At 45.0% G+C, this 17,742-nt stretch overlaps 1 protein-coding gene across 1 annotated transcript in view; it reads right to left on the bottom strand.

Moving 5' to 3' along the window:
• si:dkey-237h12.3 (teneurin-3) overlaps positions 1-17,742 on the bottom strand; it is a 332,826-nt gene that overhangs the window by 78,450 nt on the left and 236,634 nt on the right. Inside the window, 1 exon segment of the mRNA XM_048971419.1 lies at positions 189-411. Coding sequence (XP_048827376.1) covers positions 189-411 — 223 coding nt within the window.

Here is a 17,742-nt window from a genome sequence, read left to right as displayed (position 1 = left end):
GGCGGACAGATTCAATACTAAAAATAAAGGCTCCCTGTTGAGTGCCTATGTGAGGTCTTTTTTATGAAAAAGATTTTGACAGCTTCTATGGCAAAAGGCATAATTCGTTTAAAAGCTATCAGAATGGGAGTTTTTAAAATGGGCTCTTTCGCGGTAACCCAGGGGTGGGGCGCGGTGGCGCTGCTCACCTGCTCTCCAGGGGCACATTGCTACCCAGCACCCAGCTGTCCTGCAGCTGGACGGATTCAGGCGTGGTTTGCAGCTCGGCGGGGCGGGCGGCCGGGGGGGCCGGGGTCTGGGTCCTGCAATTGGTCAAGGAGTTGCGGTTGATGGAGGTGATGGACGTGTGCTGTTTGTGGGCAGGCACGGCTGGCTGGAGTGTAGACTGGCCTTGCTGGGAGACTGGCAATTCTATCACGAGGAGATAGAGACAGAGAGAGAGACAAAGAGAGAGAGAGAGCAAGATCGTAAGGTCTTATTTTAAGACACAATAACATGCCCAGCAACTGGCATATACTGCTTTCACATCCCTGTTATGTAAATCCTCTTCGACACATAACAATTTCATCACAATATGTCTTATGGCTGGAACTGGAGGAGACTGGTGAGCAGTTTCACACTCCAACGCCAAGATGCGAAAAAGGCTTCAACTCCCGAGAACCCGGCTATTCCTTTATACTTTCTCATCCCAAAAAAAAAAGCTTTTATCTTAGTTTATAGGGCACAGACAATGGGCACTATATTAAGTAACATTCACAGAATGAATGTTTTGAGTTCTTTACCAGAAGGTAATTTAGTGAAACAGATGTTTCTTTATGGGGGTTAACAGAATGTTTCACATCTAATTACAGCGCAAGAAGAATCATATAACTAATGACCTTATCAGCCACTAGGCCATAGAATGAACAGGTTTTTCAATTTCACACATATCCGTGTAATTACCTCCTAGTATGGCTCCTTGTGATTATCACTAAATCTTTTATTTCAGCCAAAGAAGCAATCCAGGGGTACGGCTTTTCACTTCTGGACGATCAACACAATGCCTTCTGATTAGATTAAATCAGAAAAACTGAGGTGAGATGGTTACATGATTTATCATTATTTTTTTATATATATAATTATGAATTATCAGAATGTCCATTTGTATCTTTTTTGTTTTCTTTAACTGCTTTTGGTTGATGTACATGTTCCTCTACAAACATTACACTCACTTACACTGCACCAGTAAAATTACACCTGACTATGAGTACTTCCTTCTGGCTGCTTGCAAACAAAACCAGGTCACAACATAACGGAGGTCACAGCGATGATCTTCCACCGACTAATTAGCTGCGACATATTGAAAGAGAAAACGGCAGATGCCCCACGACTTTGTTTTAGAGGCTCTCCAGGAAACATCTCCCCCATCCATCCACTTCATGGACCCACTTTTCCGCTCCTGAGGGCTGTGACCCGCAGCGCCCCCCCCCCAGACGCACGGTGTATATTGCGGGGTGGGCCCAGGATGGAGTGCGAATCCTGCATATGGTGCTGTGTCACGTGTGGGCTAAGGACAATCTGGCAAACCATCCGCCGCCACAAATGTCCTGCAATGTGATCACAGCAGGCCAGTCTGTAGGACTTTTTCTCAGGAGTCACCAACCACCACAAAGAGAGCCCAACCAACTCAAAGTACGCGGCCCAGGATGACCTTGTCTCTTAACAAAAGTGCATACAGAACACCTATACACTTATACACTCTGTCTCCTCATAGCTTGCTCTCACTATCTAGCTATCATGCTCTTTTATGTTTGCACTGGAGAGATGTCCTTCATCACTGCTTGCACTGTGTCCTGTTAACTGTAGTCATCTCTGTGTTAACTGTTTGCACCGAACCACATCCAATTCCAGTATGTTCACATGTTAGCAGTAAAGTGTTCCGAGGTCTGAGCTCCATATATGTGGGTTGGAATGTAGTCTCCACTGGTGGAGTTCTCCCTGTGTGCATGCAGTTCTCTCTGTCTCTCTGCATATTCTCCCTGTGTGCATGCAGTTCTCTCTGTCTCTCTGCATATTCTCCCTGTGTGCATGCAGTTCTCTCTGTCTCTCTGCATATTCTCCCTGTTTGCATGCAGTTCTCTCTGTCTCTCTGCATATTCTCCCTGTGTGCATGCAGTTCTCTCTGTCTCTCTGCATATTCTCCCTGTGTGCATGCAGTTCTCTCTGTCTCTCTGCATATTCTCCCTGTGTGCATGCAGTTCTCTCTGTCTCTCTGCATATTCTCCCTGTGTGCATGCAGTTCTCTCTGTCTCTCTGCATATTCTCCCTGTTTGCATGCAGTTCTCTCTGTCTCTCTGCATATTCTCCCTGTGTGCATGCAGTTCTCTCTGTCTCTCTGCATATTCTCCCTGTGTGCATGCAGTTCTCTCAGTCTCTCTGCATATTCTCCCTGTGTGCATGCAGTTCTCTCTGTCTCTCTGCATATTCTCCCTGTGTGCATGCAGTTCTCTGTCTCTCTGCATATTCTCCCTGTTTGCATGCAGTTCTCTCTGTCTCTCTGCATATTCTCCCTGTTTGCATGCAGTTCTCTCAGTCTCTCTGCATATTCTCCCTGTGTGCATGCAGTTCTCTCAGTCTCTCTGCATATTCTCCCTGTTTGCATGCATTTGACTGTGGCTTTCTCTAAAAGTTCTACCTGTGTGTGCATGCAGGTCTTTCTTCCTCTGCATATTCTTGGTGTTTGTGCATACAGTTTTCTTCTGCCTGGTCTCTCTGTATGATTTGCACATGTGAGCATACATTTCTCTCTGCCTCTCTGTATGTTCTCCCTGTGTCTGCATGGAGTTTGTTTGGTTATTCTCTCTCTCTCTCTCTCTCTCTCTCTCTCATGCTCTCCTGATGATGTGTGTACTTCCTTCCAATGTCCAAAAGACATGCAGTTGGGCTAATTTGTATCTCTGATAAACTAGTTTCCTGTCCAGGGTGGACCCCAGCCTTGTGCCCTACACTGCCTGGATTAGGCTCCTGATGTCTCTAAACAGGATGGATGGACAGAACATGGTTAAGGAGCAAGAAAAAAGTCCTTAAATATAGAATATAAATATCCTTTAATGCATACCTCTGTGATCAAACCCAGTGCTGAAACCTAAAACTCCAGATACAAAGATCAACCTGTGCTGATGTTTCAGACCAGGCATGCGCTGTGACTCGGTGTTGTGGGATGTTCCGAGTGCACTCTGAAAGCTGTGAGGTGCTCTTAGTTCACTCTGATTCCGAGTACTGTGGGGAGTACTCAGTTCACTCTGACTGCTGTGGGGTGCTCTAGGTTCACTCTGAATTCTGTGGGGTGCTCTCGGTTCACTCTCACAGGCAGGTGGTGTCTTATTCATCCCCTTACTATTCACGGCTCTCAATTCTCAACCAATTTATTTATACTCTAGCCAGACAATGTCAGACTGTACTGTTTCATGTTAATTTCCTCTGCCCTTTTGAACTGCTCTAATTTTAACTATATACCCCCATTTCCTCTCTCCTGAACTGCTTATTCACCCCAACAATGCTACCATAGGGAAGCTGTCCCTGTAGCCCACAGTACTGTAGTGCATTTTTAGCCAACGCTTCAACTGGCTCGCCCTCCTTTTTTCACCCTTTTGTTTTCATAACTGCTTCTTCAGAAGCTGGGAAATAATTTCCAATTGTTTCTAGGTGTGATTATGGGTGCTTCAGTTTCAGCTCATTTTTTCATGAAAAAGAGGGATTGCCCCACACTCTGCCTACAGCCTTGATCGATGTATATTTTCTCATCCTTCTCTTGCAGTCGGGGCAGCCAGTCACCCGTTGGTTGCGTCTCCTCCTCCACGCCTGCCACCTACGCCAATCCAGGCGGCCCCAAGAGCAATGAATCCCCCACGTTCCAGCCAGAAGCTGCAGGCCATATCATGCAACACTGACGCACTATTCACCTGTTAGTGAACAGTAACTTCGGCCTGCAGTCCGGCAGGTGCCCAGCTGACCCTGGACAATCTCAGCTAAGCCAAGTTTCCCTGGTACATGGTCTCCCTCGGGACTGAACCCAAATCCACTTTTTACTGATGCCTCTGAGGAGGCCCATAGATACTCATTTATTGCATGGTCATTTAAACATCCCTGGGGCTGGAATTATCATTGCACACTCTATATTTAGTTAGGTTTGACACTTATGAATGAGTGCTCCATAGTATAAAGTATTTGTCATAACAGAAAACATTCAAAGTCTTTTTTATTATAATAAAAGATACTATTAGCATTCAAAGTTGGGACCCACACGTCAGCCGTAAGCAGCTGTGAATGAGATTCCTCAGAGTTTTTATTATTGCCTTGACCCAAGCATCTGTCATGGGTCCACATTAAACAGTGTTACAATTTGAGAAGTGCATTGAGTGCAAATGACAATATCGCCGAATGCTTACATCAGTATTTCTCAGTGTCAACCCTGGCATAAAATTTGGGGAACTCATTAATTAATTAGGACCAATTGCTTATAAAATGACCAAGTTTATTCTTTAAAAAAAAGGAAGGAGAAAAAATTAAAATCTTTTTTTGGCCATTACTATAATTATACAGAACGTTGTATGATCATTAATGATTTTATGAATTAAAGATTACTTTATAGTTCACTGCCCTTATAATTAGGTGAATGGCCAATTTATTCTAATTATGTTGAATGGATATTTTTTACTAGTTTCAACAAATGAAACTTATCGGCTTAAGGTGATGCATTTTACCGACTCATCAAATCATACATATAATTCTTTTCCTAATGGAGATATAGCTTGTAAGTTAGCAATTGAAATATCAACATTATCATTTCAATCAAATTGCATTAATTAAGCTTGGCTGCAACAAAAGCCAGAATACGTTCGTTCCCAGGATTGATTAGGGAGCCTGTGAAAATAATACGTGGTAAAACAATAACACACTTATTGGCCTGTAGCAATAATGTGTTTACAGTTTCAGCAATGTTGTTAAGGGCTGTAATTTACAGAGAATCTATAAACCAGTAGAGTTAAAATCAGACTGGACTCACCCTACACATGTACCTTGAATGAGTACGACAAACGGATACAAATGGCAACAAGCTGTCGATGCCATCTGCGAAAAGAATAGCTCGATCAGATAAGGGATAGCACAGCAGACAGACTTTCCGAAGGTCGGCTTCCGCCAAACCCCTAGTGGCGGTCCTGGCAAACGACGTCCATGTGAAGAGCGGACTGTTCCAGCTCGTTCCGCGACACGCACACTTCCGGCATTCTCCGGCGAGGGACACAGAAGCGTTCCCGTCAACGAGGCCAAGCAAATGTACGATTATTATTTAGATTTATTCTACGCCGCCGTCTGGGCCTCGCAGCCCTACAGAACTAGATGCCCACCCCGGCAGATAGATAGGAAGCACTTTCTGAGAGCTGGGGTACTGCGCGCCCCCTTCAAGGGGAGGGGGACAGAGCTACATAGGAGATCGAGATCCGCTACCTATCGTATCAGTGTTTGGGTCGGCCACAACCCGTTAAAAAAAGACCACACTTCACGACACCCTCGATTTCTAGGCTGAAGGTGCGTTTAGTCGACACCCCCTGGGTACATTCAATACGATCACCTGACCTCTGCTTTCATCGGTGGATCTTTGCGAGCCTGACGCAACATTCCTCAGTCCGTGATGTAATCTCATAATGGTCACAGGGTCATGGAGTAACAATGACAGGGAGAGGAGTCACATGCATGCATGCACACGCTTACCCACACAGACATGAGGGCAAGCATAGCTGTCTGAAATGCCGCTGCTTTGAAATGACTTTTATATTATATGCCCTTCAGTTTAAATGTCTAAACGAAAATCTACGGGATACAGGTGCCACTCATCTGGCTTTCACAAATAAAATATGTATATCGGTAATCACAGAGGACGGAGGTGAATTGCCTCACATATTCATGTGCACCATGTACCATGCGGCATGAGCCAAGACTGGGGGGGGGACACTTTAACGGACAGGAACTGCATGATTACGGATCAAAGCCATTTTACATTTCAATTCAGTCTCCTTATACCCTCTTCCTCAACAGCACGAAACACAATAAGCTCGACAGCTACGGCCGCCTAGGCATATATATAAGATCTACAAAAAGCAATAATCCATCGCGGATTCCCTCGACAGCCCTTAACAAGAGCTGCAGCCCAGGTTCAGTTCCGCCTCATAAGCCGCAAACAAACAATGCAGGGGCCGTGACTGCATCCTTCCGGCCAGGCTGAGCCTCCTCCGGGTTCATCAGCTCATCAAGTGCGTGACGAAGCGCCGAGTCACACCAGCGTGCATATGGAAGCTAAGCTTCAGGAAAGTGAGACTCCACACCCTCAGGTCTTTGCTACAAGCTACAGGGTATGGCAATGATGCCAGAGAGAGTATCTATTCACGCGCGCCCGGCTCCCATGCCCTTCGCCCTGGACTCCCAACACTGCATCCAACACTGCATCCAACACTGCATCCAACACTGCATCCAACACTGCATCCAACACCGATTCACACACCAGGGTAAATAAGACACCCATAATAGACCACCCCGACCTGTGACCATCCATAGTGTATTGTGCATGTGTGTGTGTGTGTGTGTGTGTGTGTGGGAAGGGGGGGGGGTTGTAAAACTATCCCGCATGATCCTGTAGCCTCAGCATCATGTCACCCACCAGAAGGGGGCCACAGTGGAGGAACAGCTGTCTGTTTTATGGGGTTTACTTTGAAATTGGACCGAGATGGATAAGCCTGTCACATAATTCCTCGATGTCAAGTTGTCATACTCGCCGTCGATGTCGGTGTTTTAACGGTTTTTTGGTTTAATATTGCATGGCGTGGCTGGAATTACACCCTTCATCATTTGGCTCTTAATGCTGACAATAATATATATCAATTGCAGTTTTAGGGAGCAATTTTACCAGTGGCTGTCTTCATAAATGTCTGGGCGTTTTATTTTTTGATTCGATTCACAATTTGAACAACATGTTCAAATCACATCCCCTCCTTGGACATCTTCTATAACAAAAGATCGCGGTAGAACTAATTACAGCAAACGTTTCCATCCACAACGTGAACTTAATTAGACAAAAGCATGATCCCAACTGATACTGAATAATATATTAATACTTAATACATAAATCCTAGAATAATTATATATTTCTTTATGCTTATAACAATATTTATTTATGAGTCCATGACCATTTCAGTCACGCATTACAACGTGTTATATAAATATCCTTACGCTTTGTGTTTTATGGCTGCGTATATAATTCATGCCTTATGCTGTGGGTTTTCATCGAAACTGCTAGCAAAGTTTCTTCTCCGTTTGCTCCCTGTAATTGAAAGTAGGTCACAAAAATGCGCCCGAAGCTGTGGGCCTGCATGCCGTTAGCAGACAGAAACTGCACTACAGAAGAGAGCCTTTAGAGTAATATTACAGAGTCCCACAGGTGCTCGGATCTCCGTTAGAGGAGACGAGGACCATGAAAGAGCAATTTACTCTCTGCATTAGGTATGAATCCCACCGTCCAGCCCAAACGCTCGCATCCCACAAAGGCGCTGAGTGCTTCCTTTACACGCACTGTGCGAAATCGCCATTTCGGGAGGTCTTTCGCTCAAGAACACGGAATCGGGCCGGGCTCTGCGGACACGCCTCCGAATACTCAGTTGCCATAGCAATCAGACGTCCATAAAAAAAAAAAAAAGAAAAAAATAATTATGGTCGAAATGTTGGTAGCAACAGAGATGCCGCTTCTGTGTCTTTGTTTAAAGGCTAGAGTGGCGACAGAGCGTTTCCCAGGATGCAGCTGCTCGTCACTGAAGCACTGTGGCGGCGCGGGGAAGGACAATACCACTGTCATGGTGCGGCGGGGAGTTCATTAGATAGATATGGTTTCATAACGCGCCGCATCCCCGTCACACGTTGGGGGCGGCGCCCGTCTGTCGGAAAACACGGCGGGCGCGCTGTAGATCAGAATGCCGCGGAGATGCCGGGCTCTGCTCCGAGACGCCTGACAGGGGAACACGTCATTAAAGAGAACAAGGCACTTTCTTACAGGGAGCCAGATGCAATTAGGGAAAAACAAAGCAAAATTATATTGCGGATCTCGACAGGCTTGGGCAGATTTCTCTCTCTTGCTTAGAAATTACAGTCAATGGGCATTACAATAATTAAGGTGTACAGATAAGGTAAACTATGACCCTTGGTGGTTGCACAGTAGGGCTGAGATCCTATGCGCGGCTTAAGAGCCTGTATTCAATATAATCTAGCTATCGAGTTAAACCATCAGGTAACCCAGCCACTGTAATGGATAATTCTGTCTGACAAATGGAGGTCACAGATTAACAACCTTAAAAGGGCATTATCCAATCCCAAGTTATTAAGAATTCAAGTACAACTGTCTGAATCCACATGAGCTCCTGATAATAAAATGAATGGCTATAGCGATGTGTGTCTAGAGTTCCAAGAGGATAAAAAAATAAATAAATAAAAGTCTTTCAACAAAGGCCATAAATGTTTCATAATACAGTCGATACCCTGTACTCGAAACATATCCTAGTACACTGCGGGCAGCCCAGTATGATTATTAAAAAAAAGTAAAGGTCATAAATCAGTCATAGTTCCAAAATTCATGAAGTCTCACCTCAATACGGGGAGCTGCTTGGCCTGAAGATGACCGCCTGGACCGAGCGCCTTCTGAGAGTGAGGCAGTGTGCTAATTTCACGCTAATTTCTCCTTTACTCCAAGGAGTATTTCTCATAGCAACACGCATGCCCCTAACAGTGTCGCCAAGAAGAAACCCACGGTACAGTTTATCTCATCAATGCACGGCTGACAGGGATACAGAAGATTAGCTTTAACTACTGTAAAGTCCCCTTTCATCAGCCCTGCCCGTGTTTATACTTGAAAGGCTTTCTACCACGATATAAATCTCCGTCCCAAAGCTGCGCTTAGTCCGTGAAGCCCGGCTCTGCTGAGTCAGTGCAGAAAGCTGCCGCTGCCCCAGGAACACGAGCAGCGGCGTGCCGGCGGTCCGGGAAACAGGTCGCCTTGACCCCTAAACAACATTAGACACGAGCCCCATTTCCAGGGCTTATTTCACGTCCAGCCCAGCCATAAAAGGACCTTTACAACTGTCACCAAGAAAAGGAACACAAAAACCTTTTCTGTGCGAAAGAGTAGGGACATTGACTTTACGCTTGGCAGACTATAGCGTCCTCTGGTCAGGGGACCCGGACGGAATTGGAAATTCCCCGTGAAGAGATCCAGAAAAAGCACAGGCTGACAGATTTGTGCCACGGAGCAGGGAAACGCCATTCTCCGCTCGGGGCCCCTTGCTGGCAGCCGTTCCTTCTTCACGCCGTTTCTTCCTGCCCGGCACTCGACCTGCCGCCCGCTCTCCCACACCCGGATGTCGTTATTAAAAAAAAAAAAAAGAGAGAGATGCCAGCTATCGACGTTTGCAAAGCACAAAAAACACAATCACTGCCTGCAATCGAATCGGCGTTAAGGTTTCAAGGAATGTTATTTAGTTTCCGACCGAGCGCTAATTTCCGAAACAAAGCGAAAACGCGTTGAAAGCGGCAACACAGCACAAAAAATCCACGACTCGTGAAATTGGCGCTAAATTCATTGTTTTTCAAATCATGATCTATATTTCTCAAATATATGGGTACTTTGCTATTTATAACGGCTAAATATCACAAGGCTATGACATTTATTAATGAAACTGTCCGTATTCCTTCTGGGTGATGCTTTCGGAATATTTAGTAAAAGCCGTAACTGTACATCAATTAAACATAAAATAGAAGCTAATCTTTTAATGGATTCACATATCGGTCTTCTAATGTTGATTAGAAAAAAAAAAAAAAAAACACAATGGAAGCATTCAACGTGCTAGCCGTTTGTTAAGGGGGGCGTTTCAGATACCACACTGGGGTACAAGCAATTACAAAGATGTCATCACAGATCAGTCATTTAACATGTTACGTGCTGTGTTCATAACAGCATGCATATGACATGATTTACTTAACCCCGACTAAATGATTAATTAGCTACAGCAGCCTCAACGGCTTCAGTTGGTTTTATATAGTCTGGATGACTTTCTTACTTAATGAGAGTAGCCCAAACATTAACAAGGCCTGAACACAGTATATTACTTACACAGCGCATCATTTCCTGTGCTGCCATATGTCATTAGCCGCCACCCTGCTCGCTGTTACTTTTCTTATTAGCCAGCAATTACGCGACGGTTACGACCGAAACGCCACTGCTCCGTTTTCAACAGTACTGTTGAAAAGTGAAAAACATTATATTTAAACAATCTTGATGAAATTTAACAAATACATGGAGCGGCTGAGGTGCCTCTGAGGAGAGGTTTGGGATCTGAAACAGTGCTCTAGCCATCCGGGAAGATATCAGTGACCTTTTGGAGAGCAAAAGAAACAGCAAATAAATTATTATTTTTTATTGTGCTGCTGGTAATTTGCATGAATTCTAATGTTGCCCGTTTTCTTTTCCCTGAGCAAATATACAGATACGGCTTTAAACATTTGCTTTGACTGCCTAACACTTTTAAAGAGTTTTCATTTTTAATCACTTCCAGTTAAAACTGTGTGTGTGTCAGTGGAACCGAGCTGGTCCTCAAGACCATCTGGATATCAGCCCAGAACAGAACTTCCATCAAAGGCTTTGTCACACTCTAAGGGAACTTCCCTGCATGTCGATGGCCCCCAAATGGGCATCTGTGCCGATCCCCGTCAGCTAGCCACGCTGGCGAGTCACACACATGGAAGGGTGGAGCACAGCTACAGCGGGGGACTGTCGTCTGGAGATGGACCATGATTCAGACTCCAGCTGGTGTTTCCTAATCCTCCTCATTTAGATGTACAATGTTCCTGTTTTGTCTTTATAGTCTTTATTACATGTGTGATGGTAAACAACACCTGGATATACTTTGATAGTTCTCCCAAATGTCAAAAGAAGGAGAAAAAGCATTTTTAAAATGCACTTACACAAAATACCCAACTTAACAAGCTTGCAAATATACTTTACATGCACACATTTATAAATCATATATTAGGTAAAGCAAGAGTTCATTTTACATATTTGTTAGAATCTTGCAACGCATCCTCTGGATGGGGTCTTATTCAATATACCCATCCATCCATGTATCTATACATCCATGTATCTATCCATCCATCCATCCATCTATGTTCAGCCTACACTTGGAGCTTATCCCAGACAGCAGAAGGTATAGATACACCATATATGGGAGGCCAAGCCTTTGCAGGGTTAACTGTATATGTGGCTAAAAAAGAGTTTTATTATTATTTATTATTATTTTATTTATTATAAGTTTTGTGGAACCTTCAATGAAGGTTCATACTCACAATGCAAAAACTTCTATATCAATCAAATTTCATAATAGAATTACGAATAGAGTATTTAAATTCATCGAGACAACATTTTGGAATGCTCTGCAGCATTCTCATTTAAGTTGGACATTATGTGTCTGAGCATAGTATAAATAATCTTGCGATACTCATAAGCATAACATAAACGCAAACGTGCCGCTGATGACTCGTTAATAGGCAGACACCGCTGCATACACAAATCACTGACTCGGCAGTTTGAAAATAATCATGCGAGTTTAGTGGCAAAGTGAATTTAGCCATGTGACTGGGCATAAATCACAGCTACTGCAGGGAAAAATGTGTAGGAAGGAAAAGAAATAGGTGTCAATCTTGCTGACAAACACTCCAGCAAACATTGACGAATATCACTGCTGCCCACAGCCCACAGACTAAATGGAGTACTGGTTGTCTATTCTAAGGACATTAATTTGTTTACAGCCTTACAAGCGATGCACCATTACTTGTCTTTGGATTATTTACCTTGTTCCACATTTGACAAACAGCAAAATCAGGGTGAAACTGGGACTGTGAGGACACTGAGAGCATAAGGGCGTGAGATACAGGGAACATGAGGAGACAGGACATCTGGGAGAAGATAGGATGGAGGGTACAGACACTACGAGACTGAAAGGAGACAGAAAACCAGCACCATGGGACTGTGAGGATGGAGGACAGAGGCACCATGAGACTGGGAGGATGCAGGACAGAGGCACCGTGAGATTGGGAGGATGGAGGACAGAGGCACTGTGACACTGGGAGGATGCAGGACAGAGGCACCGTGAGACTGGGAGGATGCAGGACAGAGGCACAGTGACACTGAGAGGATGGAGGACAGAGGCACAGTGACACTGAGAGGATGGAGGACAGAGGCACAGTGACACTGGGAGGATGCAGGACAGAGGCACTGTGACACTGGGAGGATGGAGGACAGAGGCACTGTGACACTGGGAGGATGCAGGACAGAGGCACTGTGAGATTGGGAGGATGGAGGACAGAGGCACTGTGACACTGGGAGGATGGAGGACAGAGGCACTGTGACACTGGGAGGATGCAGGACAGAGGCACTGTGACACTGGGAGGATGCAGGACAGAGGCACCGTGAGATTGGGAGGATGGAGGACAGAGGCACTGTGACACTGGGAGGATGCAGGACAGAGGCACCGTGAGATTGGGAGGATGGAGGACAGAGGCACTGTGACACTGGGAGGATGCAGGACAGAGGCACCGTGAGATTGGGAGGATGGAGGACAGAGGCACTGTGACATTGGGAGGATGGAGGACAGAGGCACTGTGACACTGGGAGGATGCAGGACAGAGGCACTGTGACACTGGGAGGATGGAGGACAGAGTCACCATGAGACTGGGAGGATGGAGGACAGAGGCACTGTGACACTGGGAGGATGCAGGACAGAGGCACTGTAACACTGGGAGGATGGAGGACAGAGTCACTGTGACACTGGGAGGATGCAGGACAGAGGCACTGTGACACTGGGAGGATGGAGGACAGAGTCACCATGAGACTGGGAGGATGGAGGACAGAGGCACTGTGACACTGGGAGGATGCAGGACAGAGGCACTGTGACACTGGGAGGATGGAGGACAGAGTCACTGTGACACTGGGAGGATGCAGGACAGAGTCACCGTGAGACTGGGAGGATGGAGGACAGAGGCACAGTGACACTGAGAGGATGCAGGACAGAGGCACTGTGACACTGGGAAGATGCAGGACAGAGGCACAGTGACACTGGGAGGATGCAGGACAGAGGCACTGTGACACTGGGAGGATGCAGGACAAAGGCACCGTGTGACCATAAATAGACTGGATGTATAGAGGACATTAGGACAAAAGCACTGTGAATTCATGAAGATGCAGGACACAGGCAAAGGGAGATGATATCAGACAGAAAATTGACACAGTACAACTGTAAGGAGACTGGAATTTGGGAGGACGTCGGGTCAAATAACGAATAGACAATGGTACTGTGAGGAGGCGGGATACAGGCACCTGAGGAAACAGGTACTGTGAAGGCATGAGGACAGAAGCATCATGACACAATCAGGACACAGGCACCATGAGGACACAGTACACAGACACCATGAGGACACAGTACACAGACACCATGAGGACACAGTACACAGGCACCATGAGACTGAGGACACAGGCACCATGAGGACACAGTACACAGACACCATGAGGACACAGTACACAGACACCATGAGGACACAGTACACAGGCACCATGAGGACACAGTACACAGACACCATGAGGACACAGTACACAGGCACCATGAGGACACAGTACACAGACACCATGAGGACACAGTACACAGGCACCATGAGACTGAGGACACAGGCACCATGGGGACACAGTACACAGACACCATGGGGACACAGTACACAGACACCATGAGACTGAGGACAGAGGCACCATGAGACTGAGGACAGAGGCACAGTAATACCGTGAAGCCATGAGGACAGAGACACAGTGACACTGTGAGGCCATGAGGACAGAGGCAGAGTGACACCATGTGACCAAGAGAACAGAGGAGGTCATGAGGACAGAGGTACAGTTACACTGTAGGACCAAGAGGACAGAGCCAGAGTATCACCATGTGACCAAGAGGACAGAGGCAGAGTGACACCATGTGACCAAGAGGACAGAGGCAGAGTGACACCATGTGACCAAGAGGACAGAGGCAGAGTGACACCATGTGACCAAGAGGACAGAGGAGGTCATGAGGACAGAGGTACAGTTACACTGTAGGACCAAGAGGACAGAGGCAGAGTGTCACCATGTGACTAAGAGGACAGAGGCAGATTGACACCATGTGACCAAGAGAACAGAGGAGGTCATGAGGACAGAGGTACAGTTACACTGTAGGACCAAGAGGACAGAGGCAGAGTGTCACCATGTGACCAAGAGGACAGAGGCAGAGTGACACCATGTGACCAAGAGGACAGAGGCAGAGTGACACCATGTGACCAAGAGGACAGAGGCAGATTGACACCATGTGACCAAGAGAACAGAGGAGGTCAAGAGGACAGAGGCAGAGTGTCACCATGTACCAAGAGGACAGATGCAGAGTAACATCATGAGAACACGAGGACTCCATGAAAAAAAAATCAACATTTATGTATTTACTGGAATTTTTTAACTAAAATAACTTTCAAATTTATTTCTTCTACAGCAACCTCAAGCTCACGCGAGGGGGAATTCTCCGAAGCCCCAAATTCCACATGATCAGTCTCTGCTACTGCTCACGTTCCAACAGAGTGAACTCCATTCACAACAATGACAAATCATTAAATCACGATGCATTATTCATAGTACACACTAGTGCACATTCCTCTGGCTACACTGGCCAGCAGAAACATAAAATATGCTCTTTGCCTGAAACCCGTTACATGACTCGGCAGTCTTTGGTCACCCCCCTCCCAAAAAATAAAAATAAAAATAAGAGAAAAAAAATATTGTATAAGGTTTATATCTCATATGATGAAAATCTATCCGCCTGCGTTTAGCTTAAATTGCTTAAGTAAATTTTCCAGCTTATGAGCAGATGAAGTACAGAACTTAATGATGTCTGATGCACTTGATGAGGCTGACTGCTAAACAAACGACCAATTTAAGGATCATACAGCATATGGATGATCAAAAAACTTACCTGAAAAGTATCACAAAAAAAGAAAACCACAAAAAATGGCTCTTTCACAACATTAGAATTTGGAAACCCAAGCTGACATTAAACACAATAATAAAGTGTTACACATTACATTATGCAGTGGTATCTGAAAATTGATTTTGGATGGGGAATCCAAGCTAAACAGAAAGGAGCAGATAAGCTTTTAGCTTAGGAAATACAAAAGGCTTCAACTCTTCCGGATCTATTCAGAAACCAATTAGCATTTGCGTTTCGCTCGCAGAACTGACACAATCGCCGCTTGATGCAAAGTGACAGCCGCGGATCGTGCATTGTCGTTCCAGATCAGAAGCAGCCCTAATCATTCCAGTTTGCATGCTGAGCATTTTTAAAAGTGAGAACAGAATGTTGAAACCCTACCATACTATTGTTTTTGTTTTTTATTTAAAAATATATCTTCCTCATTTTCCCCCCCGCATGACTAGCTTAGAAAATAAATAAATAAATAAATAAATAAATAAATAAATAAATAAGCAAATAAATTGGCCGGTTGCCCGAGAAGCCAACGCTCCAGTGAGCAGCACCGACGTGTGTTTCAATCTCGGCCGGCCACAGTAAATGTTATTGGAATTTTTGTGCTGTAAAATTGGCGCTTTCATGCCTACTGCATCTGACAATAGTAATCCTCGCTGAAGAATAGGGCCGACAACATGACAGGCCGGCCGCTCCAATCTGAGCACTCGGCTACAACAGAGTTAGTACTTGACTTGAGTCCTTAATAGGGTCATTGACAATAAGATACGTGTCAGGAGAGATGGCGGGAAAAGGCCGCCGCGTGGCGGGCCGACGAGCTCTTCAGGAGCGTCCGGCTTGCCGAAATAAACAAACAAATTGCCCTGTGGCCTAAATGCACCGGCACTTCATGCAGGGCGCCCTTAGAGACCCGCGTTACGATGGTCAGACGGGCAACATCTGAGACAAGGAGAAGTCTGATTTTTAATTAGCCATTTAGGTCTTTTTTCTCAGTCCAAGGGAATGAAACCTGTTACCACCTTAAGGAGAAAATGGGGGGGGGGGGGGGGGGCTTTCGAGGGCAGCAGATAGAGAGGTTACCCATAACACATTAGTGTTGTACTGTAGGTTAGGAAATGAACAGCCAAAACGCCAGCTACTCTCACTATACATTTGTGATCTCTTAAATCCAAGTCTAATATCTTCTAATATAAGATTAGGTTGTTTTGTTCCTTATATTAAATACATTGTATCTTAAATGCATTGAAGGCAGATATGCATGTGTGTGGATATATAAAGAAAATCCGACTTACAATTATAATTGTAAAGCCATTCAAAGATTCTGCGAGAGAATTTCAGTTACAGTGAATAGCAGCCTGACTTAAATCCTAGAGACAGCTAGAGCATGATAAGCCAGATAATGCCATTAACATGACCACTTTAAAGCCCAGATACATTACACTTCTGTACGTTACTTACTGTCACACAAAAAGCAGCAGGTTTGTGAGCATAGCGCACTCTGAGCCCTTGTGAGTTTGCTACAAAGGTCACGTCGACCCGGATCAGATTAATTGGTTTCCTAATCTGTACACAGGGATTTTTAACACAGCGAGCTAATCATATGCCTTGCCGGGAGCTGGTGGTTGTTAATGATTCCGATTCTACACTAAATCAGGCTGGGCTCTCTTACATATTCAATCTACGTTTTGTCGGAGTCTGACTAGTCTGTAATAGGTACTTATAATACATAGTGCGCAACTGATTCGCTTTAGGAGTGGTGCCCTGGTTCGAATCCTGAACTAGTGAAGTACCACTAAGTTACCTTGAGCAAGGCACTGCTCCCTGGGCGCGGACTTAGCTGCCCTGTGCTACGCCACCCATGGGTTAAATGCGGAGGACACAGTTTGTTGTTGTGTGTTGTGTCAACAATGACGACTCATCTTTTTCACTTCAATGATCTGCTTTAACCACCTTAAATATAGTGATGTAAAGTGGTGATACCAAGGTAATATTTGATCTTTTTTTCTCTTTTGTATCACGACAGAAACATGCTTTCTAATAAGCCACTGAATGTTATTGTTAATTACATTAATAGGCAATAAGTCAATTAATAAGGCTGAAGTCTCGGGTCACCTTCTTGGATAGATGTAATTCAAAGCAAACTTCCCAAACTCACTCAATCCATTTGTTGTTTTTCACCTAAAGTCAGGCTTCCTCATGACATTACGGTATTGGGAACTAAAACTCACTCAGTCCTCATGTAATACAACAAAGAGCTACCGTTAAATTTCTAAAGTTCCTGAAGAAGTATCCGGTGGGACTGAGTTTTTCAAATTTGTTTTTCAATTGTCGTCCTAAAAATTCAAAAGATTTCTGTAGAATTCCTGTAAAACAAGGCAATTGTATACATTACAAATAATTTTAAAAAAAATCATCCATACTGTTTAAAGCCATCACCATTAAGCAGGGCTGTTCGAATCATGGTCCACAAGCCCTGCTGATTTTCCAGCCTTCCTTTACTCATGAGCCAGGTGTGACTGGGCTCTGTGGCCAATCAGAATCAGTAATTATTTAACTAAAGTACCTGGGAGAACTGAAAGCACGGGCTGGATTTGGAGCGAAGGGCCTCATTTGAAGGGCCCTGCCATAA

The sequence above is a fragment of the Brienomyrus brachyistius genome, chromosome 12 (genome assembly GCF_023856365.1).
Source record: "Brienomyrus brachyistius isolate T26 chromosome 12, BBRACH_0.4, whole genome shotgun sequence".
In the NCBI taxonomy this organism is placed as follows: Eukaryota; Metazoa; Chordata; class Actinopteri; order Osteoglossiformes; family Mormyridae; genus Brienomyrus; species Brienomyrus brachyistius.
The sequence above is the reverse complement of the archived record's forward strand: the minus strand, read 5'-3'. Positions and strand labels throughout refer to the sequence as shown.